We start from the raw sequence: 21350 nt of genomic DNA, 5'->3' as shown, positions 1-21350 counted from the left end.
CTGGTTCTAGTGATGCATCTCCATAGTAACGTAAGATAGACACATTATACAAAAAGAAGCGGGGCTGGGGCATTCACAGAGGCCTGTGCTTGATTCTCAGCACTGTATAAAACTGGGTGTGGAGGAACATACTGATAATCCCAACACTTGGGAGGTGGAGGCAGGAGGTTTTCCCTGGCTACAATAAGGAGTTCAAGGTCAAGCTAAGCCATATGAGACCAGAAGAAATTCTCCAAAGGCTGCAGGTGCTGGAGCTGTCAGATCCTGTGTTACCTGACCTTGTACTTCTTCTAAATACTCAGTCCTGCTGGGTGGGAGGCAGTCACTGGGCAGATGTTGAACAGAGGCTCCGAGGGGAATGGAGAGAGGACTTCCAGAGCCATTAGAGTAATATGGAAGCCAGAGGACAAGTGACAGTTTGGGCGTTTTTGTTACCCTTTTGTGGGTTCGGAGATACACCAGTGAATTTGCCACACACCTCTTCCCCACCTCCAAGGTCAAGCAAGTCCTCTGCCACTGAGTGACAGCCCAGCCCGGAAGGCCAGATCTACTGCAGCTAATCTACTGGAATGTGGGTGACCAGGTCTCTATGCCTCTGGGTGTCCAGAGCTGCTGGCAAGACCCTTCCCTGGGAGGTGAGCCTGCAGCCTTGGCCGCCCTCACCCAGGGTGCGGGGTGAGTCAGAATTTCCTCCTCATTAGCAAGCTCAGAAAATCCCAGTAAACAGCCCATTGTTCGCTGTGCTAATTAGAAAAGGGTCCCTCTGGGTTGCCAGGGTTGCTTCTTGCTTTCTGTTGTTTACCCCAGCATCATCTGTCCACGTGTCCCCTTGCTGAGCTTCACTGGGTGAAAGGGTGACAGGGACACATTGGGGCAGCCCAGGATGGTACTGTACATAGAAGGGAACAGCAATGCTTTATTCCGGAAGATGAGGGAGGGGAAACAGATATGTATTCATTGTCTGCTGTGTGAGAGAGACCATGTCCCTGCCGAGGGAGGTGTGGCTGGAGAACTGTAGAACTATGAAGTTCACCTTGCATCAGTAGCACCAGAGATGTGAGGTAGGCACATGGCAGCTCCCAGAATGGGGTCATGTCCCTGTCAAACATCCAGGCCAGGACTCTACTCCTAAGGACTTCACAGAGGCCCAAGGCCCCTGGAGAATTCTGTGCATAAACACAGTGCCTCTGCTGAGTCAGAGCTGGGGCCATTTTAACAGATGACTCAGACCCTGTGGCACTGGTGGCATGTGGCATTCCTGAATGTGCCCAAATAGCTCAAGGCCAGCTGTAGTCAGTGTTGCCTACATAGGTTGCAGTGAAAAGAAAAATCTAAAATCAGAGGCAGAGGGATGCCCAGGGAGACAGACTAGCAGGCTTCACTGTAGTCCCAGCAAGTCTTAGGGAAGGGGAGGGACACTGGTGACCAAGTCCTCTTCTTATGCAAAGATTGAGTAGGAGTACCACAAACAGGCAGACGAGTAGTGTAAGCAGTGGGCCAGGCACCCTGTCAAATCCCTGGTTTCTGGGTCTGGGAATATAGCTGGAGAGGATTCTGATTGACCAGGGGAGCTGAGGGCTTTGTGGCAACCTGAAGTTGAGTGGCTGCAGAGGTCCCCCAGCAACCAGCTGCACTATCCACCCACGAAGGGATTTGGGGTCCTGGCTGTAGCAGTCAGGCTTAAAGAAACCAGACCTAGCTCAGTGAATGCCACCCTGCTTAATGGATGCTGCTGAATCCAACCCCACAGCCTCCTGGGCACATTGTTGGGACTACCTGCTGTGCTAATGTTCAGGTGAGGCTTCCCGGTACCTATGTACCCCATACCCAGGTGGCCACTAAGGTGAGCTCCTGCCCTTCTTGGAACAGAAGAGCATCCTTTTATGCCCTGGAAACTTGCACTTTTGCCTGAATGTTTGGACACTGCTCAGGAGAAACCGAAGAGGAACGATTGCAAGATGCAACCCGGGCCAGAGCTGCCACGGTAACTTGCCCGCATCCGGCGCACCAAAAACTATAACTTGGCTTTCCTGAAAGAGAAGAGAACCCTGATTCCCCCCAAAGCAGTGGATAACCCAAGACAACAGTGTTTGCTTAGCTCAGGCTGGCCTATAGAGGGAGCAGGGTTCCCCAGGTTTCTGCCTGCTCAAAAGGGAGCAAGCGTCCCTTGGCATATGCCTGTGGTTACATGTCAAAGCCCATGCTAGCTTCTAGGCTCCTTCATCCTTATCCACATGTACCTGTTATGCATTTCAGAGCCCTTTTATGGAGAAAACTTTTTCCTGGTTTTTCAGGACGGAGTCTCCTTGTGTAGCCCTGACTGTCCTGAAACTTTTTCTGTAGACCAGGCTGGCCTCAAACTCACAAAGATCCACTTGCTTCTGCCTCCTGAGTACTGGGATTAAAAGTGTGTGCCACCACGACTTTTTTTTTTTTTCTGCTGAGGACTGAACCCAACGCCTTGTGATTGCAAGGCAAGCGCTCTCCCACTGACCTAAATACCCAACGGGAGAAAATAACTTAATTTTACATTTGGTATATTTTGAGGACTGAGCGGGGTGACTGGGAGTGTCTGGCCTTATCTAGAGCTTTAGAAGTCACAAGGGCTCAGAGTTACCTCCTGAACATACTAACCCCAAAAACACACCAAAAAAGCCTTTTCCTTCTGACTATCAAAGCGCCCTGTAGAGATGCGGATGCCAGAATTAACTGAATCATAGGTTGCCCTTGATTTCAGTTTTGCCCTTAATGAAATGCACAACAGAAACTAATCATTTGAAAGTTCTAAGCAAGCAGAAAGTAATCCTAATGGTCTTTGCTGCAAAGGCTACCCAGTTACTGTCACGGTCCTCTTTGTCATCTTTGTACCTGTTACCCCACGATGGACTCCAGGCCAAGGAGAAAGCTGTTCACAGTAAGGAATGGAACCTGCGACGAGGGTCTCTTCTCCCGCATCCCACCTGCTGGGTCACCGGGAGTCCCCTCATTTCATTTAAGAGGACAGAAGAAAGGGGCGCAACTTTCTACACCCAGGGGTGCTCCAAAGAGAAGCTACCCGACCCCAGTGCTGCTGTGAGTTTTGAAGCTCACCCAAGACATTCTGTGCCTCCCCCTGTCCCCTCCCCTTCCTGCTATTTTGCAGTTATGTACACTGGGGAGTTCCATGGCAGGAAGGCATAATTTTATTTACAGTGTGTTGGCTCCCTATTCTCAGTGCCTGTGTCCAGCCTGCAACTCCAGGGTTCAGGTAAGTGCACTGGAAAAGATCTGCGTAAGAACTGAGATAATCCGCTTCTAACATTTTTTCTAAAGGACAAACAGGTGTAGGTGTTGTGGTTCATACTTGAAGTGTCACACTGGACTGATACAGACTGGGCTACCAAGTGAGTTCCAGGCCAGCCAGCCAGTCTGGGTTACAGTATGAGACACACACTCTCTCTGTGTGTGTCTCTCTGTCTCTGTCTCTCTCTCTCTGCCTCTCATACACACACACACACACACACACACACACACACACACACACACACAGGGGTGGGTCACTAAACAAGAAAGAAAAGCAGAGAATTTCATTTGCTATAATTTTGAAATACTGTGCTGGAAGGAGGCATAAAAAACAGGATGAATCACACAAATAACAGACCTTTCTAGAAAAGCACATAGATTATCAGCTACATGGTTTAATGAGTCTGTTCTAATAGTTATGTCTGCTAATTTATGGTCTATAAAAACCTCAGTATGTGCTGAGAAAAAGACACGTACTGCGACATTGTATTGAATATATGGGAGAAGTAATAAAGCCAGCTTAGTGTGGAGGGACGTCATGATGTTGTCCCTCAAGTTTTATGCTCAGGCAAGCTGGGTCTCAGCAGAGACTACTCTCAAACTGGCCTGGAGCAGCACACCTGCCATCCAGCACTTGGGATGCTGAGGCAGGAGCATCATGAGTTCTAAGCTGGCCTGAGCTGCAGAGAAAGATCCTGCCTGGAAAAAGTAAGGTGGTCCTGATTTCTGTTAATGTTAGTGTTTGGGGCTTCGTAAGAACTTTGATGTGTTTGAGGGGCATAAGGAATCTGAAATATTTGAGAATATGCCTACCCTTGACTATGAATTAGAGAAAATTCATCAGAAGAGGCACCAAAAGTGGGTTTTTGTTTGTTTGTTTTGTGTGTGTGTGTGTGTGTGTGTGTGTGTGTGTGTGTGTGTGTGTGTGTGTGTGTGTGATGCTAGCACTGTCTCTCTACCCCCTTGGAAGCTAGGAAAGGATGTTACATTATCTGGAACTCAAGTTACAGATGGCTATGAGCAGCCATGTAGGTGCTGGGGATTTAACCCAGGTCCTCTGGAGGACCAAGCTCTTAATCACCAGGTGGCTCTTTATGGAGAGGCTGGGAAGTGAGGGGACGCTGGAGAAGCACAGAGGCATCAGCCTAGAATCCGCCAGTCACCCGTGAGTCCAGCAGCAGACGCCTCTGCAGATAACTCACGGACGTGGCTCTAAGAAAACTCAACTTCCTGAAGTGGAGTGAGTTTGTGACTGAGAGATAAACAGTTGGGTTTCCTCTTCCAGAAACATTTCTGTATCCCACAGTACTCAGCAGCTTCCACTAGAGGGCGGCAGTTTTTTTGATGTCAGTATCCAGGGGCAAAGGGGCTAAAGCCTCTTACTACTTCATCATTCTAAACATTAACGTGTTTGGTTATTTCTAGTTTTTGATAATATGGGAACGTCAATATCTTCATAACGTGCTGGATGTTTTAGTCTTTCTGAAAGTCACTATAAACTTTTCTAAAGCCTTATTTTATTTTTTATTTTTATTTATTTATTTATTTTTCAGTTTAAATTTAGATAAGAAACAAGGTTGCTTCACAAGTCAGTTCCAGGTCCCTCTCCCTTTCCCTCCCCTCCTCCTGTGCCCTCCCCCAAACCCCCCCATTATCCCCTCATTTCCCCAGGGAGGGTGAGGCCCTCCATAGGGGTGTCCATAGTCTGTCATTTCATATAGGGCAGGGCCTAGACCCTTCTCCAAGAGTTCAGGGTGAGATTGCACCTCACATTGTTGAATGGGAGTCCAAAGTCCGTGTGTATACTCGGGATGGGTACTGATCTGCTGCCCAAGGCTCAATAGATTACCTAGGCCTCCTCACTGACACCCAGATTCAGGGGGTCTTGATCAGTCCCATGCTGGATTCCCAGGCTGATGCCTGGGATTGAAGAGTTAATCTTTGTCAGGTCAGCTGCTTCTGTGGGTTAAACCAGCCCAGTCTTAATCCCTTTGGTCATCAGTCCTCCCTCTCTGTTACTGGCTTTCTTGAGTTCAGCTCAGTACTTAACCGTGGGAGTCTGCCTCTTCTTCCATCAGCCACTGAATGAAGTTTCTGTTTCCCAGACTCTCTGGCCATGGGATTGTAGGCTGGCACTCCCCAGATCTATGTCTAAAATCCATATATGAGAGAGTACATGCCATGTTTCTCTTTTTGTGACTGGGTTACCTCACTCAGGATGGTTTCTTCTAGTGTCATCCATTTGCCTGCGAATCTCAGGATTCCATTGTTTTTCTCTGCTGAATAGTACTCCATTGTGTAAATGTACCACATTTTCTCTATCCACTCTTCGGTTGAGGGACATCTAGGTTGCTTCCAAGTTCTGGCTATTACAAATAATGCTGTATGAACATAGTGGAACAGACATCTTTGTTGTATGAATGGGCATCTTTTGGATATATGCCTAAGAGTGGAGTTGCTGGGTCTTGTGGTAGGTTTATTCCCATTTTTCTGAGGAATCTCCACACTGATTTCCAAAGTGGCTGAACCAGTTGGCACTCCCACCAGCAATGGAGGAGTGTCCCCCTTTCACCACATCCTCTCCAGCATAAATTGTCATTGGTGTTTTTGATTTTAGCCATTCTGACAGGGGTGAGATGGTATCTGAGAGTTGTTTTGATTTGCATTTCCCGGATGGCTAAGGATGTTGAGCACTTTCTCAAGTGCCTCTCAGCCATTTTAGACTCCTCTATTGAAAATTCTCTATTTAGTTCTACAGCCCACTTTTTAACTGGGTCCTTTGATGTTTTGGAGACTTGCTTCTTGAATTCTTTGTAAATTTTGGAGATCAACCCTCTGTCAGATGTGGGATTAGTGAATATTTTTTCCCACTCTGTGGACTGCCTTTTTGTCTTGCTGACTGTGTCCTTTGCCTTACAGAAGCTTTTCAGTTTCAGGAGGTCCCATTTATTAATTGTTGATCTCACTGTCTGTGCTAGTGGTGTTATGTTCAGGAAGCTGTCTCCTGTACCAATTCGTTCAAGGGTACCACCCACTTTGTCTTCTAAGAGGTTCAGTGTGGCTGGATTTATGTTGAGGTCTTTGATCCATTTGGACTTAAGTTTTGTGCTTGGCGATAAACATGGATCGATCCACATTCTTCTACATGCCAGTCTCCAGTTATGCCAGCATCATTTGTTGAAGATGCTTTCTTTATTCCATTGTATATTTTTAGCTTCTTTGTCAACGATCAGATGTTCGTACGTGTGTGGGTTAATATCAGGGTTTTCAATTCGATTCCATTGGTCTACCTGTCTATTTTTGTGTCAATACCAAGCTGTTTTCAGGACTATAGCTCTATAATAGAGCTTGAGGTCAGGGATGGTGATGCCTCCGGACGTTGCCTTGTTGAACAGGGTTGTTTTGGCTATCCTGGGTCTTTTGTTTTTCCATACAAAATTGATTATTGTTCTTTCAAGGTCTGTGAAGAATTGTGCTGGGATTTTAATGGGGATTGCATTGAATCTGTAGATTGCTTTGGGCAGGATTGCCATTTTTACTAGATTGATCCTACCTATCCAAGAGCATGGGAGATCTTTCCATTTTCTGAGGGCTTCTTTAATTTCTTTCTTTAAAGATTCAAAGTTCTTGCGATACAGGTCTTTCACTTGTTTGGTTAGCGTTACCCCAAGGTATTTTATGATGTTTGTTTTTGTGTGTGCTTGTGTGTATACGTGCTTGTTGTGTGGACACCCTCGGAGGCCAGATCCCCTGGAGCTGAAGTTATAAGCAGTTGTGAACTACCCACTGTGGGGCTGGGAGCACAACTCCAGTCCTCTGTAAGAGCAGCAAAAGAACTTAACGGCTGAGTTATCTCTCCAGCCCCCTTTTTAGACATTTTCCTTTGGCTGGGTCTTTTGAGATGGAATCTGTATGCAGGCTGATCTGAACTCCTCATCCCTATGCAACCAGGCATCTTTATATGTCACCAGCCATGATAGCTCTCAGTGCTTGTGAACTGGCCCACTTCCTACATCTGCTGCTGGGCAACACATACTGCGTCTTTCCCACCTTAACAGACAATGCTGCAGTTACCCGTGGCACACAGATCTTGCTTGGTTATAAATAATTTTAGAGATGGCACTCCTGGATCATAGGGACAGACAGATGCGTGTTTTTGCCTTTACAAAGGCATTTCTGCGAATGGCACATAGGATCTGGGGTCTGATGAGTTGCATTAACCCACGTGTTCTTCTTTGTTTTAGTCCTTAAATCTTAAAAGAGCTGCCATCACATAGTCCTTGCCTTCAGCCATAATGCTCATTGTGCTGCTCTATACTTGGTATTGGGGCCTGGAGATATAATGCTGAAAATACACTCAGATGACCTTTGAGTTCAGTGACCTTGTATCTGTGCAGAGCCTTGCCGGGCAGGTCCTGAGGGGGAGGTGGTGTGACACTTTGCACGCTCACAGGGCTCCTCAGCTTGAGTTGGAATCCCACTCATTGGCATCTCAAGGGCTCAAAGCCCTGTAGGAGCTTGTATACTGATCCTGCTGTGGGGAGTCTTCCCCTCTCACCCAGATCTCAGCTCCAACCTGAGGCTGAAGGCAGATTAAACACAGAAACACAATCAGGCAAGAACCCAAGAAGGAGCGCCAGTGTCCTCAGAGGAAAGGGATGGGAATGTGCTCCTCCTGGTCTGATGGTGCGTGCACAGGCCTAACCCTCACCCTGTGCGTGCTCAGGGATGCACTGCCAGGCCGCCTCAAGGGTCTTTTTCTTGCAACACTGGGTGCTAAAGCAAATAAAGCCAAGGACTCACATGTGTGACACAAGTGTTCCAGCACTGAGCTGAAGCCATACCCAAAGGCATACCCAAAGGTACACTGCTGTTAATGCCACACAATTCTGTTATGCGTGTGTGGTCGTGTGTTCGAGGCAACCTTTCTACAACTGAGTCATATCCTCTGGTTTACTGTTTTGTTGTCCTTTATTGTGATCAAAACCACATAAATTCAAACTCACCAGTTGAGCCATCTAAAGTGTGTGACTGAGTATATTCCCGTCACCCTGCAGCCATCACCATCTCGTAGCGGCAGAAGGTCCATCTTTCACCCAACAGCACCCCACCCCTTCAGCTCCTGGCACCTGCTGTTTCGCCTTCTCCATGGGATGGACTACTTTGCATACTTTTTATTATTACTATTCAACTTTATTTTATGTGCATTGGTGTGAAGATGCCAGATCCTTTGGAACTGGAGTTACAGACAGTTGTGAGCTGCCATGTGGGTGCTGGGAACTGTACCTGGGTCCTCTGGAAGAACAGCCAGTGCTCTGTAACAGCTGAATCATCTCTCCAGCCCCCTTTTTGCACACTTTAAATAAGTACTCACATAAATCAATCTTTCAGTCCCAGATTGTGTCAATGCCTAATGTCCTCGAGCTTCATCCGTGATGTAGCATGGGCCGGGATTTCCCGTCTTTCTGGGTGCCAAATGGCATTCCACTGCATTTATATACTACATATTCTAAAACGACTCACCCAACTAAGGGCCATGTGGGCTGCTACCCCTTGTGGCCTCTGTGGACATGCAGCCAGGAACAGAACTTGTTCAAATCTCTAAGTTGTTTGTTTGGTTTTTTGTTTTTGTTTGGCTCTATATCCAGGAATCAGCAATTCTATGCAGGCCTTATTTTTTTTTTAGTGCATTTCCCATGTATATTGAGTTCAAATATTTGGTCTTTACATCAGCCCCATGAAATAAGAAAACATTTTTTTCTCTGACTCAAAATAGTGGCTTGCTCCAATTGAAGCAATAACTAGAAGAGTCCCCAGACCTCAAAACTTGGCTTCCACATTCATTGACAATTAAAAGTGGTCCCAATAATATGCTTTTCTTCCCCCCTCCCTCCTCTCTCTCTCTCTCTCTCTCTCTCTCTCTCTCTCCAATAGAGTCTCACTATATAGCTCAGGGTGACCTAGAACTTAAGTATTTCTTTCTCAGCCTTCCTAGTGCTGGAATTGCAGACCTGTGCCGCTGTGGCAGGCTTCGAGACAGCTTGGTCAGTCGCCTGGTTTCTGTTTCCCTGCCTTGACCATCTGACATGTGGTATCATGGTCAATCCTTTGTCAGTGCAGAGAGAAAAGGCTATGTCCCATTGCAGAGAAGAGAGGCCCTGGGCATGCCCAGCCAACTGCACCTACACCCAGTGACCAGGCATCTTTGAGTTTCTGTTTCGCTCTTTCAGTCCAGTCCCTGTCGTCTGACCATGAGGATTTGGTGGCTCCTGCTGGCTTTGGGCACCTGTGCATGGAGTGTGTACTCCCAGGACACCTGCCGGCAAGGACACTCTGGCATCCCTGGGAATCCAGGTCACAATGGCCTACCAGGAAGAGATGGACGAGATGGTGCCAAGGGTGACAAAGGAGACCCAGGTATCGGACATTTGCAGCTTCGCACTGCCGTCTTTTGTCCCTTCATCCCCCCGATCGCCCCTGGTGTTCTGTTACACCCGCCCACCGAACCCTCCCACACCAATGTGCCCTGCAGGCTCTTCTCAAAGACCAGCTCCTTGCCGCATGCCATTATTCTAGGTGCTGAAGGGAGTGGAGGACAAGGCCAGCAGCACCCTGCCCTCACAGACTTGTCATCGACTGGAGATGACTGTTAGCAAGTGCTTCTGTAACTACAGGGCATTTGAGTGGGACACTGTGGTGTGGCAGATCTTTAAATCATGAGGCCAATGGGTCAATCTGATGGCTAAGTACAGTAGCAACCCCCATCCACAGGGAGAAAGAAGGCCCACGGCGGGTGCCTAAAGCCAAGAGAGTACAAAACACTACCGGTTTCTTGTTTCCTCCTATACACACATAACCTACGATAAAGTTTAATTTCTAAAGTAGGTAAGGAATAAATAATCATTAATAATAAGACAGATTCAGTATTACGCTTTCCTATATTAAAGTTACCAGCATCAATGCTCTTACACTTTGGGAATTTTATTAACTAAAGTTAAGGTTATTTGGCCATAAGCATTTTGAGACTGCAACGGCCATTCTAATAACCAAGATGACTGCAAAGTGACGGATGAGAGGGTCACATATGGTCTCCCAAGTTCTGTGACCATAGGCATGTACCACCATGTCTGGAGCTGTGTTTACTTTTGAATATATGAAGTTTTAATGCTCATTACCAGATATTTCATACACATGAAAAGGACAGAGGATTTCTAGATAAATCAAGATAATACTCTTATACATGTAATGCCAAATTTGTTTACCTCTCCCTTTGCAAATCTTTCTCCATCTTTCTTGGTGTGATCTCCTGCTTTAAAGAAACTTTTTTTTCATTTTTTAGACATTTTATTTTTTTATGTATGTGAATGTTTTGTCTGCATGCATGTCTAGGCACCGTGTGTGTAGTGCCCGTGGCGGCCAGAAGAGGGCACTGAGTCATCTGGGACTGAGCTATGGATGGTTGTGAGGTGCCATGTGGTTTTCTGCGAAGCAAACCTGGGTTCCCTGGAAGCACAGCCAGTGCTCTAACCACTGAGCAACCTCCCCAGCCCAACTCTTCTTTACTGGCAGTGTCTCATGCATCCCAGGTTGGCCTCAAAGTTGCTATGTACCCAAGGATGAACTGAACTCTTCATCCTCCTGCCTCTACCTCTTGAGTGCTGGGATTATATACATGTACCACTGTGCCTGGCTCAAAATCATCAGTCAGTCAGTCATTCAGTCAATCAATCAATCAATCAATCAATCAATCAATCAATCTCTCTGTTCTCTTCCCCTCTCTGTAGTGTGTGTGTGTGTGTGTGTGTGTGTGTGTGTGTGTGTGTGTGTGTACCTCATTGCCAGCTGTCGTCCTCTATTCTGCTCAGCTTTACGGGGGGGGGGCAGGGTCTTTTGCATAACCTGAAGCTCACCATGTTGACCAGGTTGTCTGTCTAGCAAATCCTCAGGATCTCCCTGTTGTTCCCCCCACCCCCACCCCATGCCTCTAGTCCCCTCCCCAGGCTCTGACAACTATGTTTGGCTTTTTACATGGGTGCTAGGGATTTGAACTCAGGTCCTCATTCTTTCTCTTTGCCATTGAGCTACCGCCCTAACTCTGTCAAAACAGATTTCTTAAAAACCACATGTTTTCTGGGTCAGATATGATAGCTTTTAATGCCTTTAATCCTAACACTCAGGAGTTAGAAGCAGGTGGATCTCTGTGAGTTCAAGGGTAGCCTGGTCTATATATTGAGTTCCAAGACAGTCAGAGCTACATAATAGAGAGACCCTGCCTCAAAAACAGCAACAAAAATCAAACAACAGCAAAAAAGTATTTGTTTCTCTATTTTTCCATTTAGTTCATATATATGTTCTACTCAATGTGCTATTTCTTAGGAGAATGATGTTAACCCACATTTCTTGACAAGAAAATCTGCTGCTTCTTTACCTGGTTCTCTGAAGATGTGCTGTATGTTTTATACACTCAACACAGTTACTACAGTGCCTATGACATGCATTCACAGTTGTTCAGGTCATTGCTCATGCTCCAGCATGGATGACCATAGAAGCTTTGAGATCGTGCTATAGAATGCAAGAACTGGGAACTAAGCAGGGAGAAAGAGAGGTCTGGGCAGGAAGACTCTGCTTCAGGGTGGTGCAGACAAGGAGTGGGTGATAAAGGAGAGGAGGCTGGTTTGGGGATGCCTTCCACTTGGTGGTTCAATGGGACCAAGGGATTGCTTGGAGTAACACCAGGCATTATGATGGATGCAAATCAGCCTGTGTCACTCTCTAGTCCTGAGCGATGAAGGCTGTCCCAGCTCCTCGTCACACCACAGCTAGAATGGTAGCACTGAAGTTTTGGAGTCTCGGCTGATATGGGTGAGACAGAACCTGGAGTAAACCATGGCCTCGTGAGCTCTTCTGCTACCAGGCTCTGACCAGTTCACCTTGAACGCACACACCAGGCAAAGGTGGGACTTGGTGGTCTACTCCCAGACATAGGACTAGTGCTGCATGACTAGCAGAACACTAATGTCCCATCCACAGCCCGTTACGTGGCATTCACCTCCTGTCTACAATGCCTTTCCTTCCCCAGCAGTCACAGAGTTCTCTTATGTTTCATTGAGCCTTCCGCTCCACTCTCTGAATGAATGGTGGAAAGGGATCAGAGGGATATGTCTAGCGCCTCCCACATTCGGAACACTTCCAAGTCCTCCTCCTGAGACAGACTTACAGCACGGTCCTCAGTGTTTTAGTTTGCCTTGTTTCATGCTCCTTGGGCATCCCACAGTCGGGTGCTCAGGAAGTCACCAACCCATTTCATAACCTGCTCATCCTACACGACTCAACACCCTGGGTACTCACGAGCAGTTGCTACCTCCACCTGCACTGGTGGAAAAAGAGGTGGGCTGGGCACCCAGGACTTCCTGTATCAGTCACCCCTGGAGATACACAGCCAGGAAATTGGAACTGGAATCTCAACTTTCGTCTGCTTTCTTCCCTTCCACCTAGGAGAACCAGGACATCCCGGTGGCCCAGGGAAGGATGGAATTCGTGGGGAGAAAGGAGAACCAGGTCGGCGGTGGCTTTGCATTCACTCTTCCACAGTGCTCTAACACAGCTGTTGACAGCAGCTATTCAGCTCTGCTGTGGACTGACCTGTCTGCAGCTCCCAGGATGAACCACTGTATAGGTCAAGGCTCTCCAAAGGCCACAACTGGAGAACGGTTGTACAGAAATATAAACACACACAGAGAGAGAGAGAGAGAGAGAGAGAGAGAGAGAGAGAGAGAGAGAGAGAGAGAGAGAGAGAGAGAGAGAGAGAGAGAGAGAGAGAGATTATAAGGCTGTGGTCTGGGTAGTTCAACAATGACTGTCTCCCAACAGGAAGGCCAATAATCTGTTAGTTGTTCAATTTATGAGCCTGGATATCTCAGCAGTCCCAATCTGACTCTAGAGTCCTAAGGAATTCCTAAACAGCTGCTGGGCTTGAGTCCATGTTGCAGTCATGAAGAAGTAGATTCTAACACCAGCAAAGCATGGCCCAACAACACAACAGATAGATTTGCCAGCTAGGACAAGGACAAGCAAAAAGCAGAAGTCCTTCTTCCATGTCCTTTCACAATGAGCTGACAGCTGTGGCCCCAAATTTAGGGCGGATCTTCCCACCTCAAATGATCCAATCAAGAAAATGCCTCGCCGGGCGTTGGTGGCGCACGCCTTTAATCCCAGCATTCGGGAGGCAGAGGCAGGAGAATCTCTGTGAGTTTGAGGCCAGCCTGGTCTACAGAGCGAGTTCCAGGACAACAGCCTCCAAAACAATACAGAGAAACCCTGCCTCGAAAAAGCAAGCAAGCAAACAAACAAACCCCCCCAAAAAAAAGAAAGAAAGAAAGAAAATGCCTCACTGAGGTGTGGTGGTGTGTGCCTTTGATCCCAGCACTTGGGAGGCAGAGGCAGGCAGATCTCTGTGAGTTCAAGACCAGCCTGATCTACAGTGTGAGTTACAGGACAGCCAAGTATACACAGATAAGCCCTGTCTCAAAAACCCAAAGAGAAAGAAAGAGGGGTGGAGGGGAGAGAGGGAGAGAAAGAGGAAGGGAGGAAGAAAGAAAATTCCTCACAGGTTTGCCCAAATGTTTGGGTTTTAGTTGATTCTAGGTGTTGTCAAATTGCTAATCAAGATTAACTACCAACATACTCTCTCTTCAAGAGCTACGGGTACATGCAGGAATAAACAAACGCTTCCTGGAAAGGTCCAAGTGGAAGCGAGTCTCAGCTGTGGGATCTGCTCCTGCACCAATAGGCAGCCGCAGATACCACACAAACAGGTGTTGTCATGTTCTGGGGGAGCTGATACATACTAATTATAGATAATTATATTACTGATCTATACTAATTATAGATAATGGAGTCTTCTGTGACATTTTCATACTTGTACGCAATGTTTCAGCCACACTCATCCCACTGCCTGCTCTTGGCCGGTCCCTCAGATCCCATTCTTTTTCTGCTGCTTCTCCGCTCCTGTCTTTTATCCTTTCTTGTATGTGTGACCCAACGAGTTTCATTGGAGTATTTATAGGCACATGGGTGTGCTTGTGGAGCAGGCGACCCTTCCTAATAACTAACTACTGAAGAAGATGTGTCTCCCTCCACACCACACACTGACTGAACATAAATCCTCAGGGGAGTGTGGGGTCCCAGTAGCTCCTTCCTCTTCCATGGCAGAGTGGTGAGGGGCCCAGTCTTGTACAGGTCATCACAGCTGCCGTGAGTTCAAGAGTCCAGCAGCCATATCATGCCTGGACTTCGGTCTTCTATTCCTCACTCCTTCCTCTGGCTTTTACATCCTTCCCACGCACTCTTTCCCGATGTTCTCCGAGTCGTGAAGGCATGGCATAGATGTCCCATTTTTTGGCTAAGCATTCAATAGTTATTTATTCTTGATACCTCTCTTGTGTAACTTTTTAATTTAAGAGAGTATCATGGAGTTTCTGAGGCTGGCCTGGGCCTTACTATGTAGACCAGGAGGGCTATGAATGGGCTGTCCTCTTTGTCAGCCTCCTGAGTAGCTGAAATGGTGGGTCCATAGTCACCACACCATGATGGGATGTTATTTTTGTTCATTTAAACATATAAAGTATTCTTAGCTTATGGGCTGTGTGAAAATCAGGTAGGAGGACAGCTTTGGGCAGCAGGCCATGGTGTGCTGACCTCTGACTTAGTGAATGAGCACCAAGGAGGAAGGTTCTACTTCACTCAGTGCAACTGGCTCTACTTCAGGAAGAAAGTGGCACTTCAGTACGGTTCCAGGCTGGAGACAGCTCAGTGGCTGGTAATTTCCCAGAATGAGTTGCAACCTGAAGAGTAGGGAGTCGTCAGCTGATGGGGAAAGAGATGACTGTAATGTCAAATACATGCACCTCATTCTGGGCATTAATCTAAGGCTTTTTATGAAGATAGAAGAGTTCTATAAGTTGGGTATGGTAGCATTGCTGTTCTGGCTCCATAGATGAGAGAAAAATGTGCTGGGGGCTCACTATCTACTTTACATTATGTCCACGTGTGCCCGGGGTGGGGCGGGGTGGAGAGGTGTAGGTATTGTTCCGAGGTGAGCCCAGGCTCTCTGCTCATAAGCATCACTGCCTCCCAGTATAGGTGGAGGAAGTCAACGGTGTGGAGTGTTCATGCAGACAGAGAAAAACTGGGATGGAAAGGGCAGATCAGGTCTCCACAGTTGTCAGGCATGTGGGCCACATGAGCATCTGATTCCAGGTCCATTCCCCGAGGGGCTGTCACTTGCTAGGACCGAGGTCCTGTTATTCAGCAGGCTGGATCGACCTGCTGCTTGTCACATCTTCCTTCAATGATGCATGCTTCTCCCAAGGTGGCCTTGTGTCTCGGTCAACATGGGATACTTTGGTGGCACAGTTGTCCTTACTCGTATGAGCCCTGGTGCTGACTGAAGCACACTTTTGGAGGCTGGGGATGTGGCTCAGTTGGTAGAGGGTTTGCTTAGCATGAATGAAGCCCTGGGTTCTATTCCTGGCACTGCATGAACTGGGAATGGTCAAATACAGTTATAGTTGCAGCATTCAGGAGGTGGCGGCAGGAGGACTAGAAGTTCAAGGTCATCCAGTCATTCTTGGCTGTAGTGAATTTGAGGTCATCCTGGACTACATGAGACCCTGTCTTTAAAAAAGAAAGTGAATTTGTGTGTGTGCTTGCATGTACATTTCCCAGCATGCAATTTGGGAGTTTGTGAATTTTCAGACTCTGAGCAGATCTTAAACTCACAAACTACTTTGTCTCAATTAAATGTATCCTAAACCACATCTTCATTATCTCTCTCTATTAGGAGCAGATGGAAGAGTTGAAGCAAAAGGCATTAAAGGTGATCCAGGCTCCAGAGGCTCCCCAGGGAAGCATGGCCCAAAGGGATCCATTGGTCCTACAGGAGAGCAAGGGCTGCCAGGAGAGACTGGCCCTCAGGGGCAGAAGGGAGATAAAGGCGATGTGGGCCCCACTGGTCCAGAAGGACTGATGGGCAGTACTGGACCTTTGGGCCCCAAGGGCTTACCTGGCCCTGTGGGCCCCATTGGCAAACCAGGTCCTAAAGGAGAAGCCGGACCCATGGGCCCCCAGGGGGAGCCAGGAGTCAGAGGAATAAGAGGCTGGAAGGGCGATCGAGGAGAGAAAGGGAAAGTGGGCGAGGCTCCCATCCTGCCTAAGAGTGCTTTCACAGTGGGGCTCACGGTGATCAGCAAGTTCCCTCCTCCTGATGCTCCCATTAAATTCGATAAGATCCTGTACAATGAACTGAACCATTACAACGTAGCAACGGGGAAGTTCACCTGCCACGTGGCTGGTGTCTACTACTTTACCTTCCACATCACTGTGTTTTCCAGGAACGTGCAGGTCTCTTTGGTCAAAAATGGGGTCAAAGTCCTGCATAACAAGGATGGTTACATGAGCTCTGAGGACCAGGCCTCTGGTGGTCTTGTGCTGGAGCTGAAGCTCGGGGATGAGGTGTGGATGCAGGTGACGGGAGGAGAGAGGTTCAACGGCTTGTTTGCAGACGAGGATGATGACACCACATTCACTGGCTTCCTTCTCTTCAGCAGCTTGTGACCCGAAGGACGTTGCACACGGCCTCACAGAAGGCCCTGCTGGTAGATACTGGCCCAGGGAGGGTGGGATGTGACTGTATCCATTCCTCCAATTAGTGTAGCAATCCTAAAATGTAGATGTGGAAAGCTAATCCTACCAGTTCAGTCATTTGAGCACATTGGTAATAAACTCAGAGACACCAACAATGCATCAGTGTCCCATTAAGGCAAGCGATCAAAGCGCTTCCCTTTGGTTGCATGTAACGAGGGGTGAGTCCAGATTTGAGTTCTCTGCTTTGTGCTCTATGTTTCTTTTATCCTCCCTGTCATGTTCTATGTGTCTTCCTTTTTTTGTTTTTTAGATAAGAGTGAAAGTTTATTTGTTTTTATTTTATTTGCATTGGTGGTTTTGGGCATGTATGTCTGTCTGTGTGAGGGTGTCAGACCTGTAGTTACAGATAGATGTTAGCTGCCATGTGGGTGCTGGGAATTGAGCCTGGGTCCTCTGGAAGAGCAATCAGTGCTCTTAACCACTGAGCCATCTCTCCAGCCCTTCCTTTTTTGTTTTTAACGATTTACTTGCTATGTATACAGTGTTTTGTCTGCATGCATGCCTGCATGTCAGAAGAGGGCACCAGACCTCATTATAGACGGCTGTGAGCCACCATGTGGTTGCTGGGAATTGAACTCAGGACCTCTGGAAGAGCAGTCACTGCTCTTAACCTCTGAGCCACTTCCCCATCCCTCCATGTGTCTTCTTTCCTCCCTGTCATGGTCTATGTTTCTTCTGCCATCCCTGTTGTGTTCTATTCGTCTTCCGTTCTCCTGTCTGTCTGCTGTGTGAGTCTTAATCTGTGTCTGCCTGAAGGTCGCTTTATGTCCCCAGCAGAGGGCTTTACTCTCTCTTACTGAATAGCACAAAAAACATCATATGGGGAAGTAATTGGATAATTTATAGGAACCTTTAACAGAGTTTACAAGGGATTAAGTTGCTGATTCCATCTGCTCCCAACTGACCTTCCTTGATAACAAAGGGAACGAGTGTGTGTGTGTGTGTGTGTGTGTGTGAGAGAGAGAGAGAGAGAGAGAGAGAGAGAGAGAGGGACAGAGGGAGAGAGACAGAGAGAGACAGAGACAGAGACAGAGACAGAGAGAGAAAGAGAGGACCTAGAATGGGCTTTTGAAACCTCAAAGCCCACTCCCAGTGACATGCCCCCTCCAACAAGGCCACACCTTCTAATCCTTCCCAAGCAGTTCCACCAACGGGGGACCAAGTATTTAAACATATGAGCCTAAGGGGGCAGTGCTCCTTCAAACCACTGCAATAATGTAAGGGATATTTTTATCATAATGCATTGCCACAGTTGTATATAGCTTAGAACCTCTCTCTCTCTCTCTCTCTCTCTCTCTCTCTCTCTCTCTCTCTCTCTCTCTCTCTCTCTCTCTCTCTCTCTCTGAATTTTTCAAGACAGTCTCTTTATGTACTTTATGTAGTCCTGGCTGTCCTGGAACTTGTTCTGTAGACCAGGCTGTCCTTGAACTCAGAGATCTGCCTGCCTTCCTCTGCCTCATGAGTGTTGGTAATAAAGATGAGCACCACCACACCCAGCTTAGAATTTCTGAAAGAGTAAAAGAATAAACAGTGTCCCGGTTTATTGTAATTCATTTTCCTTGCTAGAGAAGGAACCTAGGGTTTGTGCATGCTAGGCAAGTGCCCTCCACAGAGCTCTGTCCTCAGCCTGCTTGTTACAATGTATTTAACACATCACTGCTTCCTTACTCAAGGCTTTGCTTGTGTGTTTGTGGTGGGAAGAGTTCTGGATGAATTCTGGTGCCACGTTCCTGCTCTAAGGGCTACATTACAATCTCTGATATTAGGGGAAAGTAAAAGAAAATGAGATGGGATTATGTCTCAGTGGGGATAGCATTTGTATAGTATGCATGGGTTCCACTTTCAGAACTGCCGAAGACCTACTTATTCCATTTAATGACTCACTGCTTTAAGCAGGTGTCAGTGAGACACCCCAGGAGGTTACTCAATACAACTATAGGTACTTTATTTTCTAACTTAGGTGTCTATGCCACCCAACTCGAGGAATAGTTGGGATAAATCTATATTAACTTTCTAGGACTCTCGTAACCAAGGTGGGTGAGTTAAGACATCGGGATGTACCTTGTCACAGTTCCAGAAGCAGAAGTTCAAGGTCCATGTGTCAATAACATTGAGACTGAGTCCCTGAAGGAAGGTCCTTTCCTGCCACTTCCAGCTTCTAGCAGCTGCTGTGTCCCTTGGCTTGAAACACACGATTTCAGGGTCTCTGCCTGTAATTCCACATAGGTTTCCCTCTGCAAGTGCACATGTCCAAATTTTCCTTTTCTACAGAGGACACCAGTCATATTGGATTCAGGATGATCCCAATCTGATTACATCTGTAAAGACCCTACTCAAATAAGGTCAGATTTGTAGGTACCAAAGAATAGTGCTTTAACATGTCTTATAAGGAGACACAATTCTCTCCATAATGGTCTCTAGAGTTGATGTCCTTCCTATGTCCTATAGGTCAGTGGACCCTCCCCTAACATCCTCAATATCCTCATTATCACTTGCCACAACACTTCAGTTCTTTATGTGATCTTACTGCAGAATAGTTTGGATATGTTTCAGGTAGGCTCTCTTCCTGCCCACCTGGGTACCTGGTGGTGATGGTGAATTGTCCACATGTATCCACGGCTCATATGCTCATTGGAACACAAGTGCTTCTCTAACTGGCTTCCAAACTGTGATGGTTAACTGTCGTTGCCAACTTGACTGAATTTAGAAGCTCCTGGGAGGCACACCTCTCATCACAACTGTGAAGGGTTTTCCAGAAAGGTTTAATTGGACAGAAATGAGCTACTCTGAAAGAGGGTGGTACAATTCCGCAGGCTAGGACTCCAGACTGACGAAAAGGAGTGAAGGAAGTGGGAACTGAGTGCCAGCATGCATCTTTCTCTGCTGCCTATCCACCCCATCATGCTGCCACCACCGTGAGCTACTCTTACTTCCTGTGTGTGTGTGTGTGTGTGTGTGTGTGTGTGTGTGAATTTTGAACTTTTTAGTCTTCCAACTCTACCTCCCAAAGGCTGGGATACCCATACCCTTTTCTTCCTTCCTTCCTTCCTTCCTTCCTTCCTTCCTTCCTTCCTTCCTTCCTTCCTGTCTGTCTTTGATAACTTATTTATTTTTATTTTATGTGTACTGGTGTTTTGCCTGCGAGTATGTTTGTGTGAGGTTGTCAGATCTTGGGGGTTCCAGACAGTTGTGCACTGCCATATGGGTGCTGGGAATTGAACCCAGGTCCTCTGGAAGAACAGTTAGTGCTGTCAACCTCCTAGCCATCCCTCCAACCCCATAATCCCTTTTCTATCTACTGCCCCCCACCTCTCCCCACAGCAATCTCTTGTGGTGATATATGATTTATGATTTAATAAAGGTTTCCTGAAGTATCAGAAAGAACAGCTAGCCACACTAGTTAGCTGTAGAAGCTGGGCAGTGGTGGCACACACCTTTAATCCCAGGACTCAGGAGACAGGCAGATGGATCTCTCTGAGTTCAAGGCCACCCTAGTCTATACACGAGCAAAGAGTAACAAAGCTCACGCCTTTAATCCCAGCACTAGGGAGTTAGAGACGGGAGTTATATGGCTGGGCACAGAAAGGAATAGAAGGAGGAGGAGACAGGAACTGAGAACTTTTGCCTCTGAGGGTTTGTGGAGACAGGATTGCCATTTCAGCTTAGTAGAGGGAGAACCTAGTGGCTTGGCTGCTTTGCTTCTCTGAATCTTCAGCTTAAAACTTACCTCTTGCCGGGCGGTGGTGGCGCACGCCTTTAATCCCAGCACTCGGGAGGCAGAGGCAGGCGGATCTCAGTGAGTTTGAGGCCGGGCTGGACCGATAGCCTCCAAAACAATACAGAGAAACCCTGTCTCGAAAAAAAAAAAAAAAAAAAACCAAAAAAAAAAAAAACCCAAAAAAACTTACATCTCAATATCTGTCTCTGGATTTTTAATTATTGTGATACAATCTCTCAAGAAAAAAATCAAGTTCCTGATAACAAAAATCCTTCTTCTGGGCTGGTGGCTCCTGTCTAGAGTCCCAGGCTTCAGGATACTGAGGCAGGATTATGGCCAGTTTGAAATCAGACTGGGATACATGGCGAGTTCCAGGCCAGTCTGGAATACAAAGCGAGATCCTGCTACAAACCAATCGAACACACACAAAACCATCCAATTTTTCTACATTCATTCCTGGCATCTGTAAGAAATCCAAAGCCTAACAAGACTTCTCCCTGTGCCCCAAAAACAGTGAGGGATACGCAAACTCGGCACGTTTCGTCCTCCAGACACTCGAGGGCGCTACGAAACTCCGGTTGCTCAGATAGGCGTCAGGACGACGCTCTTGCTTGAGAGTCAGGAGCTCAAATCCAAGCCTACGCCC

General features: G+C 47.1%; 1 protein-coding gene across 1 annotated transcript; it reads left to right on the top strand.

The window, feature by feature from the left end:
• The first annotated feature begins 3142 nt into the window (after positions 1-3142).
• On the top strand, positions 3143-17078 carry LOC101836811 (complement C1q and tumor necrosis factor-related protein 9). Its single transcript, XM_040740697.1, has 4 exons — positions 3143-3247; positions 9513-9699; positions 12778-12840; positions 16124-17078. Exons 1-4 carry the CDS (start codon positions 3164-3166, stop codon positions 16894-16896), a joined length of 1107 nt encoding a protein of 368 aa, XP_040596631.1. The 5' UTR covers positions 3143-3163; the 3' UTR covers positions 16897-17078.
• The last annotated feature ends 4272 nt before the right edge of the window (positions 17079-21350 follow it).

This window comes from Mesocricetus auratus, unplaced genomic scaffold (assembly GCF_017639785.1).
Source record: "Mesocricetus auratus isolate SY011 unplaced genomic scaffold, BCM_Maur_2.0 Super-Scaffold_100707, whole genome shotgun sequence".
NCBI lineage: Eukaryota > Metazoa > Chordata > Mammalia > Rodentia > Cricetidae > Mesocricetus > Mesocricetus auratus.
The sequence above is the reverse complement of the archived record's forward strand: the minus strand, read 5'-3'. Positions and strand labels throughout refer to the sequence as shown.